Genomic DNA, 15,095 nt, shown 5'->3' with positions numbered 1-15,095 from the left:
ATGTTTAAAATTTGTTGCTATTTTTAATTTCTTTCTCCTTCTTTATGGTTTAACTAGCGATTGTAACAACAATTACTTAACAAAGTATCAATAAACTTCATTCTTTGACTATAAAAAACTACTCACAAATCATATTTTATTTTAAATAAGTTATTATTTAGATTTTTTCCCCATAATTGGTGTATCATTATTGTTGAGTAATATTTTTCTCGTATCATATTAAGGGAAATGTAGGGGGTATTTATACATGTTCCTACTGTTACTATTACAGCTCATAATGGGGCCTACTATTTTTTCTCGGTGTTTGGGCCGATGGTACTTACATTCTCTGTCCCTAGTTCTGACATTCTCAGGGCATCCATTAGGTTATTGGACGTGTGTCTGCGGAGCATGCGCTCTTTTCTGATCTTGAGACTGACTCCTTTAGCGAGCTTCGTACTTGTTAGTCACGAGCAGGGATCCCTTGCAAGGCTCGCGATCCCTTCTGCGGACATAGCTCGCAACCTCATTCCTGCGAGGCTTACGCGAGCTCTCATCGCAAGCTTCTCGTGCTAGCTATCTTTACGAACATCTAGCATTCTAGCGGGGTCCCTAACGAACTATACTTGTAAGCAAACATTCTTCTTTCGGGTCGGGTCTATCCGGGTCAGAGATCCAAATCCTATTCGGTCATTTGGGCTGCCTGTTACCAAATCCTAACAATCTAGTCCCCCCTTAATGGGCTTAAGAGACACTATAAAGTGGTGGACCTTAGGTCCATTTCAAACGCAGCTTGCTAGGTACGTCGTGGGTCGTGGTGCATAACAGTTTCCTTGTCACGTGTGAATCCAGATATTGGGTGTGCACATCTGACTGTTGAGAGACAAATTGTTTCTTCTTGCTCACTTTTGGGTCGTTAGTCTATTTTTGGCCATCCGAACAGTTTAAGGAACCTCTCTTTAAAAAGGGATCTTCAGGGTTTTAAGTTTCTTCACTATTTGGCATTTTTTGCAAATTATAATCGAGATAATTTTCACAAATATTTTCTACTTCTTAGTTTCCATTTATGTTTTCTTTTTACTCGAAACATGGTGAATATGAAATGAGCCCACAACTAGATTGTCTCGGTCAGTCCAGCTCCAGTCGTTGTGACTGGGAAGCCCTATATCTGCACTACTACGCTAGAGGAAATGAAGCGGGCTCTACTTGTACGAGGAATCTAGCTTCCCCACATTGCTTATGAATTTTCCATTCCTTTGGGGTTGCACCGTGTGTACGAAGCAACTGAGGATAGTTTCCTTCTCCAGTTGCACGTCCTGAAGGCAGGATTCCACCTCCCCCTGCATCCATTTTTCTGCAATCTCCTCAATAACTATTGCCTCGCTCTTGGCCAGCTCTCTAGTTTTTCCTAGTGGCTAGCCATGCCATACTTTCTCGACAGCTGCCAGTGCGGTGAAATGCCAACGCTCTCTATCTTCCAGCACATGTACCGGTTGAAAGAGATTGGTGTGGGGGAATCAGCAAGGTTTTATAACTTTTCCCTTCATTGGAAGGTATAGGCGATTATACGAAATCAATGTAAGAATCTTCGTTTGAAATGGGGGAAGTATATCCAAGTTCGCAACATATTTGGCGAAGATTTTGGATTCCCAACCAGGTGGTCCTCCCCTAGTGAAGACATGCAGGCCTTTTAGAGGACTCTTGCCACTGATGAGGCTATACCACAATTTCAGAGGTTACACACTGGTCGTGTGTTGGCTTTAGAGGCGGTTCTAACTATGAGGAATGTTTTCAGATTCTACTTGGAGGATTTCAACCCAAATGGTTGGAAGGCTGGCGACAAGCAAAAGATCGCACGGTTAGTTGGTGGGCGACCAACAAGGAGTACTTGGCCTCATGATTCCCTTGATCAGTTGGGCATGATATTGACGGGGCATTTGGAGGAGCTTGTGAACTTCTTTTACAATTATTGTAGGATCGCGCTCCGTCTCTTTGCCCTTCCTAAGTTCGAGTAAGAAGAGAGAGTTAGAGGAGGTACTGACTTGTTAATTACTTTTATTGATCCTAGGATTATTGATTGTGTAGGGGACAATCAGGGCTGCGAGGATAATTTTAGTGATAGTGACAGCATATCACATGAGCTTAACGAAGCTATGGATATTGATGCTTTGATAGGCAATAGTTGCAAGAGGCGCAAAACTTCTGCTGGGGCCGTGCGTATCGACCCTTCCAACGAGTTGAAGAGGAGTGGTGCTCCACTGGAGCATCGCCAAAAGAGAAGAGCTGATCACGGAGGCCCTGTTACTGCAGTCACTTCCATCTATTCTCCCCCTATAGAAAGCTTTCCAACTGTTGCCCAAACGAACTCACCCATTACCATTAATGAGGACACCCCTTCCCCTTGCTCCTAAGAATTCTTCAATGGCTCCCGTAGTTAAAAGAGTGCCTATTAAGGCTGATGAGGACTTCTTTTTATCTCTACGCCACTTACTATCTAAACTTGGTGCTTTTGGTCTGAGGTACACGGAGGCTCGTAATAAGGAGCTCGTAGATGCCAAGGCTGATGAGCAAGAGATGGTACGTGATTGTGATTATGGAGATGAAGGCAGAGGAGTGTAGAGCTAAGCTCGCTGTAGAGAAAGAGAGACGTATAACTACAGGGGCAGAGTTGAGGAGGGTCACCGCGAGGCACTCTATTGAGCTGGAAAAGATTAACAAGGAGTACCAATAGCAGATGGATAGTACCCTTCGGAAGCAAGATGAGGCCCTGACAATTTCTAACCAATAGAGATCCCAGAACATCCTAGGCTCCTTCCAGAAGTTCAAGGAGAATCTGCTTCTTCATGCCCATATTTCTTGTGACACATTTGATGTTTTCAAGATGGATTTTGATACACTTGCTGATGTGGACATGAGCAGGATGGGTTTTGATGTTTTCAATCTTTCTAGGTCTGCTTGGGACTCCTTCGTGGCTATTTAGAAGGGCGAGCTTTTTGTGAAGGAGAGGGAGGACTCTGCCACTGCGGATATGGCTCATTATGTTATGTGTGATGCTATAAACTCGGTTCCTCCTTCGATAATTGGGGGTGTAACTGTTGCTTCCTCAACTGTTGAGGGTGTCGCTCGTGTCAATGCTTCCTCAACTATTTTTACTTAAAGAAGATACTTTTTATAACCTTGCGAGCTATTTCATACTTAAGAAGCTTTTAGAATTTTTTTTCTGCGAACTTTTGTTGTATAGCTGGGAGCTTTGCTTTCGCTAACTATTTTGGAGGTCATGACTCTTCGCTTGCGAGCCTTGATTTTACTGCTGAGAGCTTTGCTCTCGATAACTGTTTTAAAGGTCACGACTCTTCGCTTACAAACCTTAATTTTACATCTGGGAGCTTTGCTCTAGCTAAGTTTTTTAGAGGATGTGGCTCTTTGCCTGCGAACCTTGATTTTACAACTGGGAGCTTTGTTCTCGCTAACTGTTTTGGAGGTCGCGGCTCTTTACCAGCGAACCTCGATTTTGTCGACAATAATTTTGTTGGAATGGAATTTTATTCATAGGATGGGTATTCATAAATAGTATTTTTTGATGTGTCGGGCATTCCAAGTTCACCGTACTATTATGCCTTCCCTTCTTGCTAACTTATATGCTCCATAGCCTATCTTCTTTACCACTTTGTATGGTCCTTCTCAGCTTAGAGCCATTTTCCCATGTTAGAAAGCGGGTACACTAGCTTCAGTGTTTCTTAGCACAACGTCGCCTATTTGAAACTGCTTTCCTCTGTTTTTTAAATTCTAATAGCGAGCTACTTGTTGAGCACGGACTACATTTCTAATTTCAGTCGTTTCTCTAAGCTCATCAACTAAGTCCAGGTTGTGTCTCAAGGCCTCATAGTTAGCTTCTTCGTTGAAGTGATGTGTTCTATATGATCTTAGACTTATCTCTGTGGGGATTACAACTTTTGTGCCATAAACGAGTGAGGAGGTCGTTTCATCCGTCGCGATGTGAGGTGTGGTTCGCAATGCTCACGGGATTCCTGGCAGCTCTTCCAACCAAGCCCATTTTAATTCACCCACCTTCTTCTTGAGAGCCGTTAGAACTTTCTTGTTTATAGCCTCCACTTGGCTAATGGTTTGTAGGATCTTCACCGAACTTTGAGCCAATAATATCTGAAGGTCTATACAAAATTTCATGAATTTCCCTTAAATTTGTGTACCGTTGTCTGTGATAACAGTGTCAAGTATTTTCAATCTATAGACAACTGACTTCTACATGAACGACTCGACTTGCTTCTCTTTTATAGTTGCCAAAGCTTCTGCCTCGATCCACTTGGTGAAGTAGTCTATAGTTACTATAATGAACTTTTTCTGCGCCATGGCTATGGGTAATGGTCCAAGGATATCAACCCCCCACATTGCAAAAGGCCAAGGTCCTATCGCAATTTAGAGGGTTTTTACTGGTTGTCGTTGTATTCTAGCGTTTCTTTGGCAGAAATCGTATTTGCGGACCATGTGTTGGGTGTCTTTGTGGATAGTGGGCCAATAATACCCCTACCTAAGTATTTTTTGCGCTAGCAATTTACTTCCGAAATGATCGCTGCAAATGTCTTCATGGATTTCTCTTATAATATACTCAGCTTCTGAGGGAGAAAGACGTCGTAGTAATGGGTGCGAAAACTCTTTTCGGTCTTGACTTTCCTTTTTACCTTGTAGTGTGTGGACTATAGAGGTCATCCATGTTTCTTTTTGAGTTGTTGAAAGCACTTGGGGGGCGCCGTAGCTCGACGTTTCCTTGTGTTTGAATAGGATTTTTTTCTCTTTGCTCAATAGTGATAAAGGATGCTAACCGTGACAAAGCATTTGCGCACATGTTGTCGTTCCTTGAGAGCTACTTAACCTCGACTTTGTTGAACCCCGCCAGTAATTGGATTGCCGTCGTGTAATACCATTTTAGTGTTACTTCTTTCACCTCGTACTCGTCATGTATTTGCTTTGCCACGAACTAGGAGTCGATGTGTATGGTCAAGTTTCTAGCACCCAACTGGCGCTCTAATTGTAGTCTAGAGATCAACGCTTTGTATTCGGCGGTGTTATTTGATGTTTGGAATCCAGACGACAGCCCATATTGCCACTTGTTGCCCTTTGGGTCTATCAGAAACGCACCTGCCCCTGATCTTATTTTGGCTGCGGAGCCATCGACGTAAACCATCCAACCTTTTGGTTTATCTATTATGCGCGCAATTCCTAGGGGTGTGTTTACAATTAGTGGTGTCCAATAATGAAAAGTAATTTTAGTACAAAATGCAAAGTGAGTATCGTTTTTTTGCAAAATATGAGAATCGCTAGAGTGGTACTACTCATCATAAAATGTGCCATCATTAAATTGCTGACTTTCGTTAGTGTTCGCATATTACATTATCTCCACGAGATATTTCACCATTTGATGCATCAAATTATAATCTATGTTACTTGTCGTGTTTTCACTTCTTTCGAACGAGCATTCTACCACGAAATCTACCAACACCTGCCCTTTTATCACCGTTCGCAGGGTGAAATCTATCCCGAACTCTGTGAGTTCGATGCTCCATTTCATTATCCTCCCCATGGTGTCTGCCTTGGCAGACACTTCCTTCATTGGCTGGTCGGTGACTACAACAATTAGGTGGGCCTAGAAGTATGATCGTAACTTGCGAGCTACTATGATAAGGGCATAGATGCATTTTTCTATTTCTGTGTACCTGAGGTTGCCATGCTGAAGCACCTTGTTGACATAGTACATCGAAAAATTGGAGGATGCCTTCAAACTTGACTCAGACAGTCGCGATTGCCTCTTTTGAGTCTGCTAAGTACATGTATAATGTTTCTCCCGTTTGAGGTGACTTTAGCAGTGGGGGGAAGTAAGGTATTGTTTCAATTGTTCGAAAGCAGTTTGACATTCTTTGGTCTACGAGAAGGGTTTCCTTAAAACTTTGAAAAATGGGAGGCACTTGTCTGCCATTCTGGAGATAAACCTGTTCAGCTCCACCACCCTGCCCATGAGGTGTTAGATTTCTTTTATAGTTTGCAGGGAGGGGGCATCTCTGCAATGGCCTAATTTTTTTCCAAATTCACCTCTATTCCTCTTTTTGAGACAATGAAACCCAGGAACTTGTCGACTCGCACACTGAGGGCACATTTCACCGAATTAAGCTTCATGCTATGGGCCCTCAATGTCGCAAACGCATCGGAGAGGTTCAGCACATGTTTTTTCATGGATTCGCTTTTTACCAGCTAAGGGTGAGTAAAATTCGATTTGATTTGAAAAACTTAATAAAAAATTTAAATTGTGAATTAAATAGTTCGAGTTATTTGAGTTAATCATGTTATTAGGATCAACTCGAATAAAAAATTAATTTTTTCAGTTTAACTCGAATATAATTACACAATTCAAGTTATTCGAAAATCCAAATAAGAAAAGGTAAAATTACGATGTTTTGATTTCTAAAGTTAAAAGTCAAAACCATTAAGTTAAAAAGCAAAACTACGTTGTTTTGATAAATGTTTACTCATTAAATAGTTAAATAATCTTGTACTTCGTTTGCTAGTTAAATAATCAGTCAATGTAAACACAACATTGAATATAAATAATAGGACTCGTTAACTCGACTCGACTTAACTCAAAAAATTTTTACTCGATTCAATTTGATTCAAAAAAATTTCAAATTGAGTTCGATTGCTAAAATAAGATTCGTCAACTCGACTAACTTGAATTTTTTTAACTCGATTCGACTTGATCGAATACTTACCCTTATTACCATAATGTCATCTACGTACAACTCCAAGCCGCGACCTATCTACTCCTTGAATATCCTGTTTACCAACCTTCGATAAGTTGCACCCGCGTTTTTTAGTCCAAATGACATGACCCAATGACAGAAGAGACCCTCTTCGGTGATGAAAGTTGTCTTTTCTTGGTCATCACGGTCCAACAGGATCTGATTGTAGCCCAAAAAAGCATTCATGAAGCTCATAAACTTGTGCCCAGCGGAGGCGCCAACCAGGAGATCTATCAACGGCAAGAGGAAGCTATCCTTGGGGCATGCCTTGATCAGGTTGGTGAAGTCAACGCACACCGCACCAATTGTTGAGTAATATTTGTTTCGTATCGTATTAAGGGAAACATAGACGTATTTATACATGTTCCTACTGCTACTATTACAGCTTACAATAGTACTCACTATTTTGTCTCAGTATTGGGGTCGATGGTACTGACATTCCTTAGGCATCCCTTGGCTTATTGGACGTGTGTCTGCAGAGCACGCGGTCCTTTTTTATCTTAGGACTGACTTCTCCAACGAGCCTCGTACCTGCTAGTCACGAGCGGAGATCCCTTGCAAGGCTCGCGATCTCTTCTGTGGACATAACTCACGACCTCATTCTTGCGAGACTTATGCGAGCTCTCCTCGTGAGCTTCCCGTGCAAGTTATCTTTGTGAACATCTAGCATTCCAACAGGGTGGGTCCCCAGCGAACTATGCCTGTAGGCGAACATTCTTCTTCCGTGTCGGAGATCTGGATCCTATTAGGTCATTTGGGCCTACGGTTCCTAAATCCTAACAATTATCATTAATATATAGTTGATAGATAGAAAAAATGTAACAATGGTAATTCATATATTTGTCTCGTATTTATGTATTTTTTAATATCTATTGAGCTTAAAATAATTTATATTTATATAACTTTCAACAGATCAATAATTTATATTATAAAGATTTTAACATTTATGTTATATTGAGTTTGATGAATAAACGAAAAAAAGTAAAGGGAAAAACATACATGAAATATTCAACTCATTTGTGAAGTGAATTTACATTCAAATAGAATGATAATTTACAAAGCTTACTTCCATTATTGGTAGGGATGATGAACATCTTGGCTTGAGCCACTTGAAAAATGGTCCTGGTGAAAGGGATCATCAAAAGCATTAACACAACTCAACCTGGGTGAGAAACTATATGCTCCACTCATCTGTTCCATTTCATAGCCGTTAGATCTCACACTGGTTTCATCTTTGAGTTTGAGGAAGTACATGGATGACCAGTAATCTTTTGCCAAGTTCTATAGTATAAAATACATAAAAATGAATGAACTGTGTTATGAGTCAATTTAATGGATTAACCACTAATAATAATTATTGATTTACATATGCTAAGTAAAGAAACACACACCATTTTCATCAACTGTATAAGTTCATTTAGTGCATTGATAAAGAGATCAGGATGTGTTAGATCAGTGGTGGATAAAATCGCTTGCCGGCTTCTATGAGATATGTTAACTTCCATTGCTGAACCTGCAGGATAGTTTGCCCAAGGTTAAATAATAAGACCATGGCAATTATTAAGCAAACATGAAGTCACAGATGAAATATAAAGGTCGAGATCCGAGCATTATGAATGAAATATTCATGGGAGATTAATACCAGACCACTCATCCCTTAGTGATTGTTGACTATTTTACCTAATTATGAATCAAATCATGCTTCAATTTCAAGTACAAATATATGCACGTCAACGATATGTTTACCTAATTACGCATGAAATCTATGTTAGGTAATCGTAGTTTTACTAATAGCTAGCGCGGCTCATCCTCGGGCCGGAACTTGAAAATGGGTTACACCAGTTTCTTTCAGAGTTTGCATGTCAAAATATCTCAATGACTCAATTTAGCACAGAACATCACCCCTCGGAACTTAAGCTTTCTAAAAGATGGAGCTCGAAATGTACATTAAATTTTGAACCATGTATTAATATATCCTGCTAGTGAAGAAATGTTCTGAGAGGAGAAAATAACTAATATTTGGAGGATAGCAAAGATGTTTTCGTAAGTTATATGAACTTCTCCATAGCACAAGGCTTAATACCGAAAATAATGCAGTGAGAAACAATAAAAAAAAATTAAATTTAAGCAGTGGTTTCTTGAAAAATAAAATAACAAACCTGCAATTATGTATTTATTAATAATATGTCTTGCCATGTAGATCCTTCTTACAGGGTCATCTATCGGAATTTTGCCAAGCTCATGCACCTCTTCAAAGAAATGCACGCTTTCCCCAGCCAAACAACTGCGATCAAGACAAAACAATATTCAATTTTAAAATTTCTTTTAATCTTTTAAGGTCGTAAATAATGTGTTCTTTGGTTTATAACAGTGAAGAAAAAATTTCAGGGAAAACCATTCCCTCTTTATTTTTCTTTGGATAAAATAAACTTTTGTCAAACTCTAACCAAGTGGAGCTTTGGGAACGTAAGAAGTACCTGTCTGCAAATGCCATAAAAGACTGACGGAACCTTTTGTGAGTAAGAAGCTTATCCAATGGTTCATTAGGATCGATGACAACAGCTTGTTCTCTATGCAATAGCAGTCCGCTATCTGGTATCCCCAGAGCTTGACACATTGTTTTGAATTCTATAGGTTCCCTTTTTATGAAGCTGATTTGTGTGAGCAGAGGCTGAGAAATTGATATGGAAAAGAAAACCAGTACAAGAATGCTTGCCTGCGAAACATACCTGAACCATCTTAGCAAAAACACGAAAAACATAAGACTCCGGATTACTTCTATCTCAACTGTCTAATGATGCAGACAAGCTAACCAAGAGGCTAAGGAATAAATCAATAACAAACATACCGTAAATAAAAGGATAAATCGGGAGGTGACTTGAAGCCATGAGATATTATCATGAATTTCATTCAAGATGTAAGCTGAAACCCAAAGTCCTGAGAAAAACAAAGGAGCATGAAAAAGGAAATGAAGGTCAACATAGTTAAATGACAGAGATATCATTCAAAATAATCCGAATAATACATTGTATCATTATTTGTCACACTAAAGCCTGTTTCCTTTATCACCAGTGATGATAATATAATATAGACATGCAGACCAAATGAAACGTAGATAAACATGTACCAATTAGTGAGGCTGAGACAAGTATTCCTTGCCACAGGTCTTTGAGTTCATCAAACCTGAACTCTATATGCCGAATTGCCCCAGTGAACCCAACCAAAGCAGCTACATACAACGCGTGGAGACACATTACAGCTATTACCCAGTAAGTTTGCAGGTGACATCTGCAATTGAGAGGCTTCTTCACATGAATAACTACAGAACAGTAAACCTCCAGTTAAAATAAGAATCACATTGGAGTTAAGAGCAAAAAGGAGTCAAAATAATTATCATAAGATCCATAAGTTACAAAACGTCAATAAGAAAATATCTACTGGATGCGAGAATAACTCAAGTGCAGCAGTGCTATTTGAACCTGTCACTCTTGCATGGTAGTTTATAAGTTTCATGCATTTGTTAACATTATGAACATAATAAATGACTAAGGACATGGACAATGAGAATTAAGCAACCAAATATATTCTTAAGCTCCGTAATATTTGTAGACAACAATTGCAAATATTAATTCAAGATATCTGTTGACTCTTGGCTCTGATAACTGTATAAATATGTCTAGATAAACAAACGAAACAACTCTTTTGGAGAAAGTGTTGCTATCTGTCCAACTTGATGAAATTGGTACGTTTCTAAGATTCTTACTTGCAGCACCGGCGATCCATGGCAAGACAATTAGTGGAAGAAAAATATGAGATCTGACTGGTGGTAAACGCCTCCTGAAATATGCGATAACACATAAACTAACCAATTTTTGCTAAAATGGAATGTTTAAACAGATAACATCACCTCTGCCACAATTAATACTGCAATGTGATACAAAACTTGTGGTTTGGCAGCATTATCTCTGATAAACCATCAGACTGAGTAGAAATTTGCTCAATGGCAAAGTCTCGGAGTAGAAAATTGCAGTTAAATTCAGAGAGTGTTTGATTCACTAAATGTAAGATCATCTTTAGTAATAGGATAATTGAAATGTAAGATTACTTGCATATTACAAATTGTGTTACAATATCCTCTTCAATTTTGACTGAAATGTAAGGTTTTTCTATTTGGTTGATGGAATGTAAGATTACCTTAAAAACATATTTTACTAAATTATCCTCATACAACTTTGCTACTTTTTATTATTAACTATACAAAGGTTGAAATTTATGACACGTTTGGTTACTAGTGTAATAACACGAGGAAAAAACTTATTTAATACACATGTTAAAATAGTTAGACATAAAATAAAGAATAATTAGTACAAATTTTAATTTGAAATTAGAAGGATGAGCAAAAACTCTTGTAAGAAATAAGACCTCTTCAAAATAAGCAAAAGTTTTCCTTTGCCAAAAACAAGTCATTGGCTAAAATTATCAATTGTAATTAGTTTATTGCTAACTCATGTACAAAAACATGTAGAAAATAATACTCTTACCAAATGTAGCATTATAGTATTTTATTTTACTAATAAATGAATACGTTTATCTAGTAAATTAATTTCATATATTTTTCTCAAACAAATAAAATGAAATGGGGAGGAGCTATAAGCAGCTAAGGGCTTCTATTTTGATCAAAGTGACAAGGAAAAGAAAAAGAATTTTTTTTTGAATTAAAATATGTTATTTGTTATGGTTTAAAGGTAAATTTGACTAAAATGATAAAAAGAAATAATAAATTGTTATAAAAATAACATTTCAGGCACAATGCAATAGACAAAATGTTAACTTTACTAAACTTATAATAAATATATATAGTTGAAATGTTAATTGAATAATATATCAAAAATTGAAAATATTGATTCAATAGTTTTTATTATAGTTTAGCTTTGGTTTAAGTAAAAGAATCAAAGTGTAAAATTGTAAAAATCTCACAATGTAAGATTACCGATATTAAGAGTGACTCCTATATATCAAATCTTGACACTATTGGTAATGTCACATAACAAACTGAAAGTATTTTTTTTTTATCCAAACATGGGAAAGTGATTCCAGAATATAAAATTGCACCAATAATATGTGAATAAATCGTCCCCTTATTGATTAAAAAATTATAGCAGTCCCATGATTGAAACTAGGGGTGAGCAAAATTCGATTCGACTCGAAAAAATAAAATAAAAATCGAATTTCGAGTTAAACGAATCGAGTTAATCGAGTTATTCGAATCAACTCGAATTTTTTTTTCAAATTTCGAGTTCGAATCGAGTTGGGTTTTCGAATTCGAATAATTCGAATGTCAAACTATAATATTTTACATTTTTATCCCAAACTCCCAACTTTTTTACTTTTCCATTAAAACTTTTACTCTCCCAACCCCCCAATCTACCCAAAATTCATTTCCCATCAAAATTTTACTCCCCAAAACCCTCAAAATCTTTTATTTTTTCCCAAAATTTTTACTCCCTCCCACTTTTTCCCTAAAACTTTTATTCCCTTCCCATCCCACCTCTCATCTACCCCAAACCCTCCCCCCTCCAATTTTTTTTAATATTTTCCTCCAAAATTTTACTCCCTGTTTACTTTCCTCAAACTTTTATTCCCCAAAACTTTTATTTTCCCCTAAACTTTTACTTCTCACCCATTACTCTCAAATAAAAATCAAAATTATCCAAAATAAAAATCACTAAACATAAATAGTAATAATTTTATTTATATCTACTATTTATATTATTAAATTAAATTTCACATTTTATATTATTTATATTATTGAATTGTTTAGTCATATTTAATATTTATATTAAAATTGAATTATTAATTATGCCATAAAATATTTGTGTTAAAATTTTATATTGGTATCAATTTCACATAACTTTTATTAAAAATCATATTTTACATTTAATATATTTTTAATTCCAAAATACATAGTGACAAGAATCAAGATAATTGAAACAACTAAGCAAGCAAAGAAGCTAACCAAGATATAAAAATTAATAAATAAATTATGAGGTGATGAAAATTAATAAAAAATTTGATTAAGGTGGACAAATTTTATTACGATGGGTGGCAGTGGTTATAAGGACCTAAAATTATTTTTTAAAATTTAACTCGAACAAATATATTCGATTCGATTCGATTCGAATTTCATCTCACTCGACTCGATTCGAGAAAACTTCAAATAAAGTTAGGATGATAAAATGAGATTCGAAAACTCAATTAACTCGAAAATTTTCGATTCGATTCGATCGAATGCTCACCCCTAACTGAAACATTTCACCTAAAAATTAACAGGATCAAGCATTCCTAAACAATTTAACCAACATGGTTCTATCATTTGTCTATTTACAGTCTGTCTTAAAATCTCCCAAGTAGAAGAATATCCACTTACTTGACAAATGCATAGTATAGTTGAAAGGCCTGTGCTATGCGGCAGCTCATCAACAAACCAAATCCAAGTGGACCTTCAACCCATACTGAAACCAAAACATACTTCAGACAATGTCATGGAAAAATATAAAGTAATTTAGAGATCCATAAACCTGCCCAAACATAGCAAGACAACCACCAGTGGCTCTTTTTGTACTTGAGGAAATTCCCAGCCATCTGTAAAAAGCGTATGGTTAACAATTTAATGAAGTCATTCATTGTAGATATATAAATAACAAGGAAATTGAAGTCTATATTGCTTTACCACAAGCGATAACAGGAAGTTGAAGCTGGCAACAACTTGAATGACTGGAATCCAAAAGGCACTGCCTCTTGCACCTGGAACTTTGTGTATCAAAAACGGGAAACTTGACCTCACAATAAGTCTGCAGAAAAAGAAAAAGGCACAATTTCAAAAAGAAAATAATCCCACTGAGGCATAACATCGAATAGATGATGACAGTGCAAAACTACCCATCTAAAGACAAAAAAGAATGAACTTTGACTTCGATATGAAATTTTTATGAGATATAAAAAATGGGGCTCTTAATAAAGATTCAAAAGAAGGTACAGAATCACGGCGAAGATGGCTATGGAAACAGCAACATAATCGGAGGGGTAGCCACCATGAACGGCGGGACAGTTTGCCATCGTTTTTTCTTCAACATATGATTGATAGAAGATCAAATTAAGGAATTAGATGCGGGGAAAAGAAAAGAGTAAGGTTTGATTAGTCTTTGGGTGGGAAAAACACGGCAGTGGCCTCGTTTTCTTGGCCAAAGAGTCGCCATGTTTCCATTTCCCACGTGAGGGCTTTGTTTGACTAATGATCAAGCCAAAGCAATATTTACCGAAATCAAGGACTTCCCAAATTTTTACTTCCGTGTCTGTAACATATACACGTGACTTTTCCGTAAGCAATGATCAGCTCCATTGCTTGTCTCATATCTTTCTTTTATTGAACTTTTTAACTTCGCCGATGCTTTCTTACTCTGTCCTTTTACTTCAACAAGTATCAAAGTAGCTTTCTTCCAAAGTTATTTTCAAAATTATGAATTTTTTTAGTTAATTTGACAATCATGAGTATTGAGTTTAATAGTATGCATTATGGAGCTTCATTAAAATCAAAGCAATGGTGGTGAAATGACTTGAAATATTTTCAATTTTAAACTATACCAGTATAATTTAATTTTGTATACATTGTTAGTACAAAACTCCGGTAAGGAAAATCTCGAACACACGATCAGAACTCGAAAAGAAAAGAAAAATAGGACAAGACTCCAAGGCGTGTATCAAGCCACTATTTTTAAGGTTATATTCGCCCCCACTTATCTTCAGTGTGCAAATGAGTTCCAAGCAAATTAACCTCGAGGATACAATGAAGCCAATGACTATTTGTGTTTTGCACTTACGAGAATAGTCCACTATGCACTGAGTAATGTATAACAAAAACTCAATTTCTACAAAGGATTTCTGCAGTAATACTTTATAGAATAATCTAATAATATTAGAAAATGAAGGAAGAGAAGAAATAATATTAGAATTTGTTGATATGGTTTCCAAATGAAATTCCATTCCTATTTATAGGAATTTTCATGTCTCTTCATATAGACATCTTTCAATAGGTGTCTTTATGAATAAATAAATAAATAATAATTATTCATTTAATTTTGTAACTATTCAAATAATATTTTTGAATAGTTATAATTCTTTTAAAAAAATCAAATGATATAACTTTTGACCAATGACCAAAAGATTTATCTTTTATTAATTACACCCGCTCATTTATAGTTATTGGGATACTATAAATATTTGAAAATATTCCAACAATCTTCCCCATTTTCA

The 15,095-nt window shown here is 36.7% G+C and overlaps 1 protein-coding gene across 3 annotated transcripts; it reads right to left on the bottom strand.

Annotated features, from left to right (window-relative positions):
* Positions 1-6,807: 6,807 nt before the first annotated feature.
* Positions 6,808-14,138, bottom strand: LOC105794565 (regulator of G-protein signaling 1). Of its 3 annotated transcripts, none has more exons than XM_052628463.1 (12): positions 13,822-14,138; positions 13,516-13,636; positions 13,364-13,427; positions 13,213-13,297; positions 10,549-10,622; positions 9,913-10,104; positions 9,634-9,722; positions 9,263-9,501; positions 8,945-9,069; positions 8,177-8,298; positions 7,852-8,066; positions 6,808-7,561 (listed from the first exon to the last, which is right to left on the bottom strand). In XM_052628463.1, exons 1-11 carry the CDS (start codon positions 13,899-13,901, stop codon positions 7,857-7,859), a joined length of 1,401 nt encoding a protein of 466 aa, XP_052484423.1. In that variant the 5' UTR covers positions 13,902-14,138; the 3' UTR covers positions 6,808-7,561; positions 7,852-7,856. The 3 variants fall into 3 exon arrangements, with proteins under 3 accessions (XP_052484423.1, XP_052484424.1, XP_012479255.1); XM_052628464.1 differs by having other exon boundaries at positions 6,809-7,554; XM_012623801.2 differs by lacking the exon at positions 6,808-7,561 and having other exon boundaries at positions 7,768-8,066.
* Positions 14,139-15,095: the final 957 nt, after the last annotated feature.

This window comes from Gossypium raimondii, chromosome 3, assembly GCF_025698545.1.
Source record: "Gossypium raimondii isolate GPD5lz chromosome 3, ASM2569854v1, whole genome shotgun sequence".
NCBI lineage: Eukaryota > Viridiplantae > Streptophyta > Magnoliopsida > Malvales > Malvaceae > Gossypium > Gossypium raimondii.
This window is presented reverse-complemented; position numbering and strand designations above follow the sequence as displayed.

Coding starts and splice junctions, on each gene's coding strand:
- LOC105794565 (XM_052628463.1), bottom strand. CDS start 13,901: ATGGCAAACTGTCCCGCCGTTCATGGTGGCTACCCCTCCGATTATGTT. Junction 13,637..13,821: donor GCCATCTTCGCCGTGATTCT/GTACCTTCTTTT, acceptor CTTTTTCTGCAG/ACTTATTGTGAGGTCAAGTT. Junction 13,298..13,363: donor GTCTTGCTATGTTTGGGCAG/GTTTATGGATCT, acceptor TTTTGGTTTCAG/TATGGGTTGAAGGTCCACTT.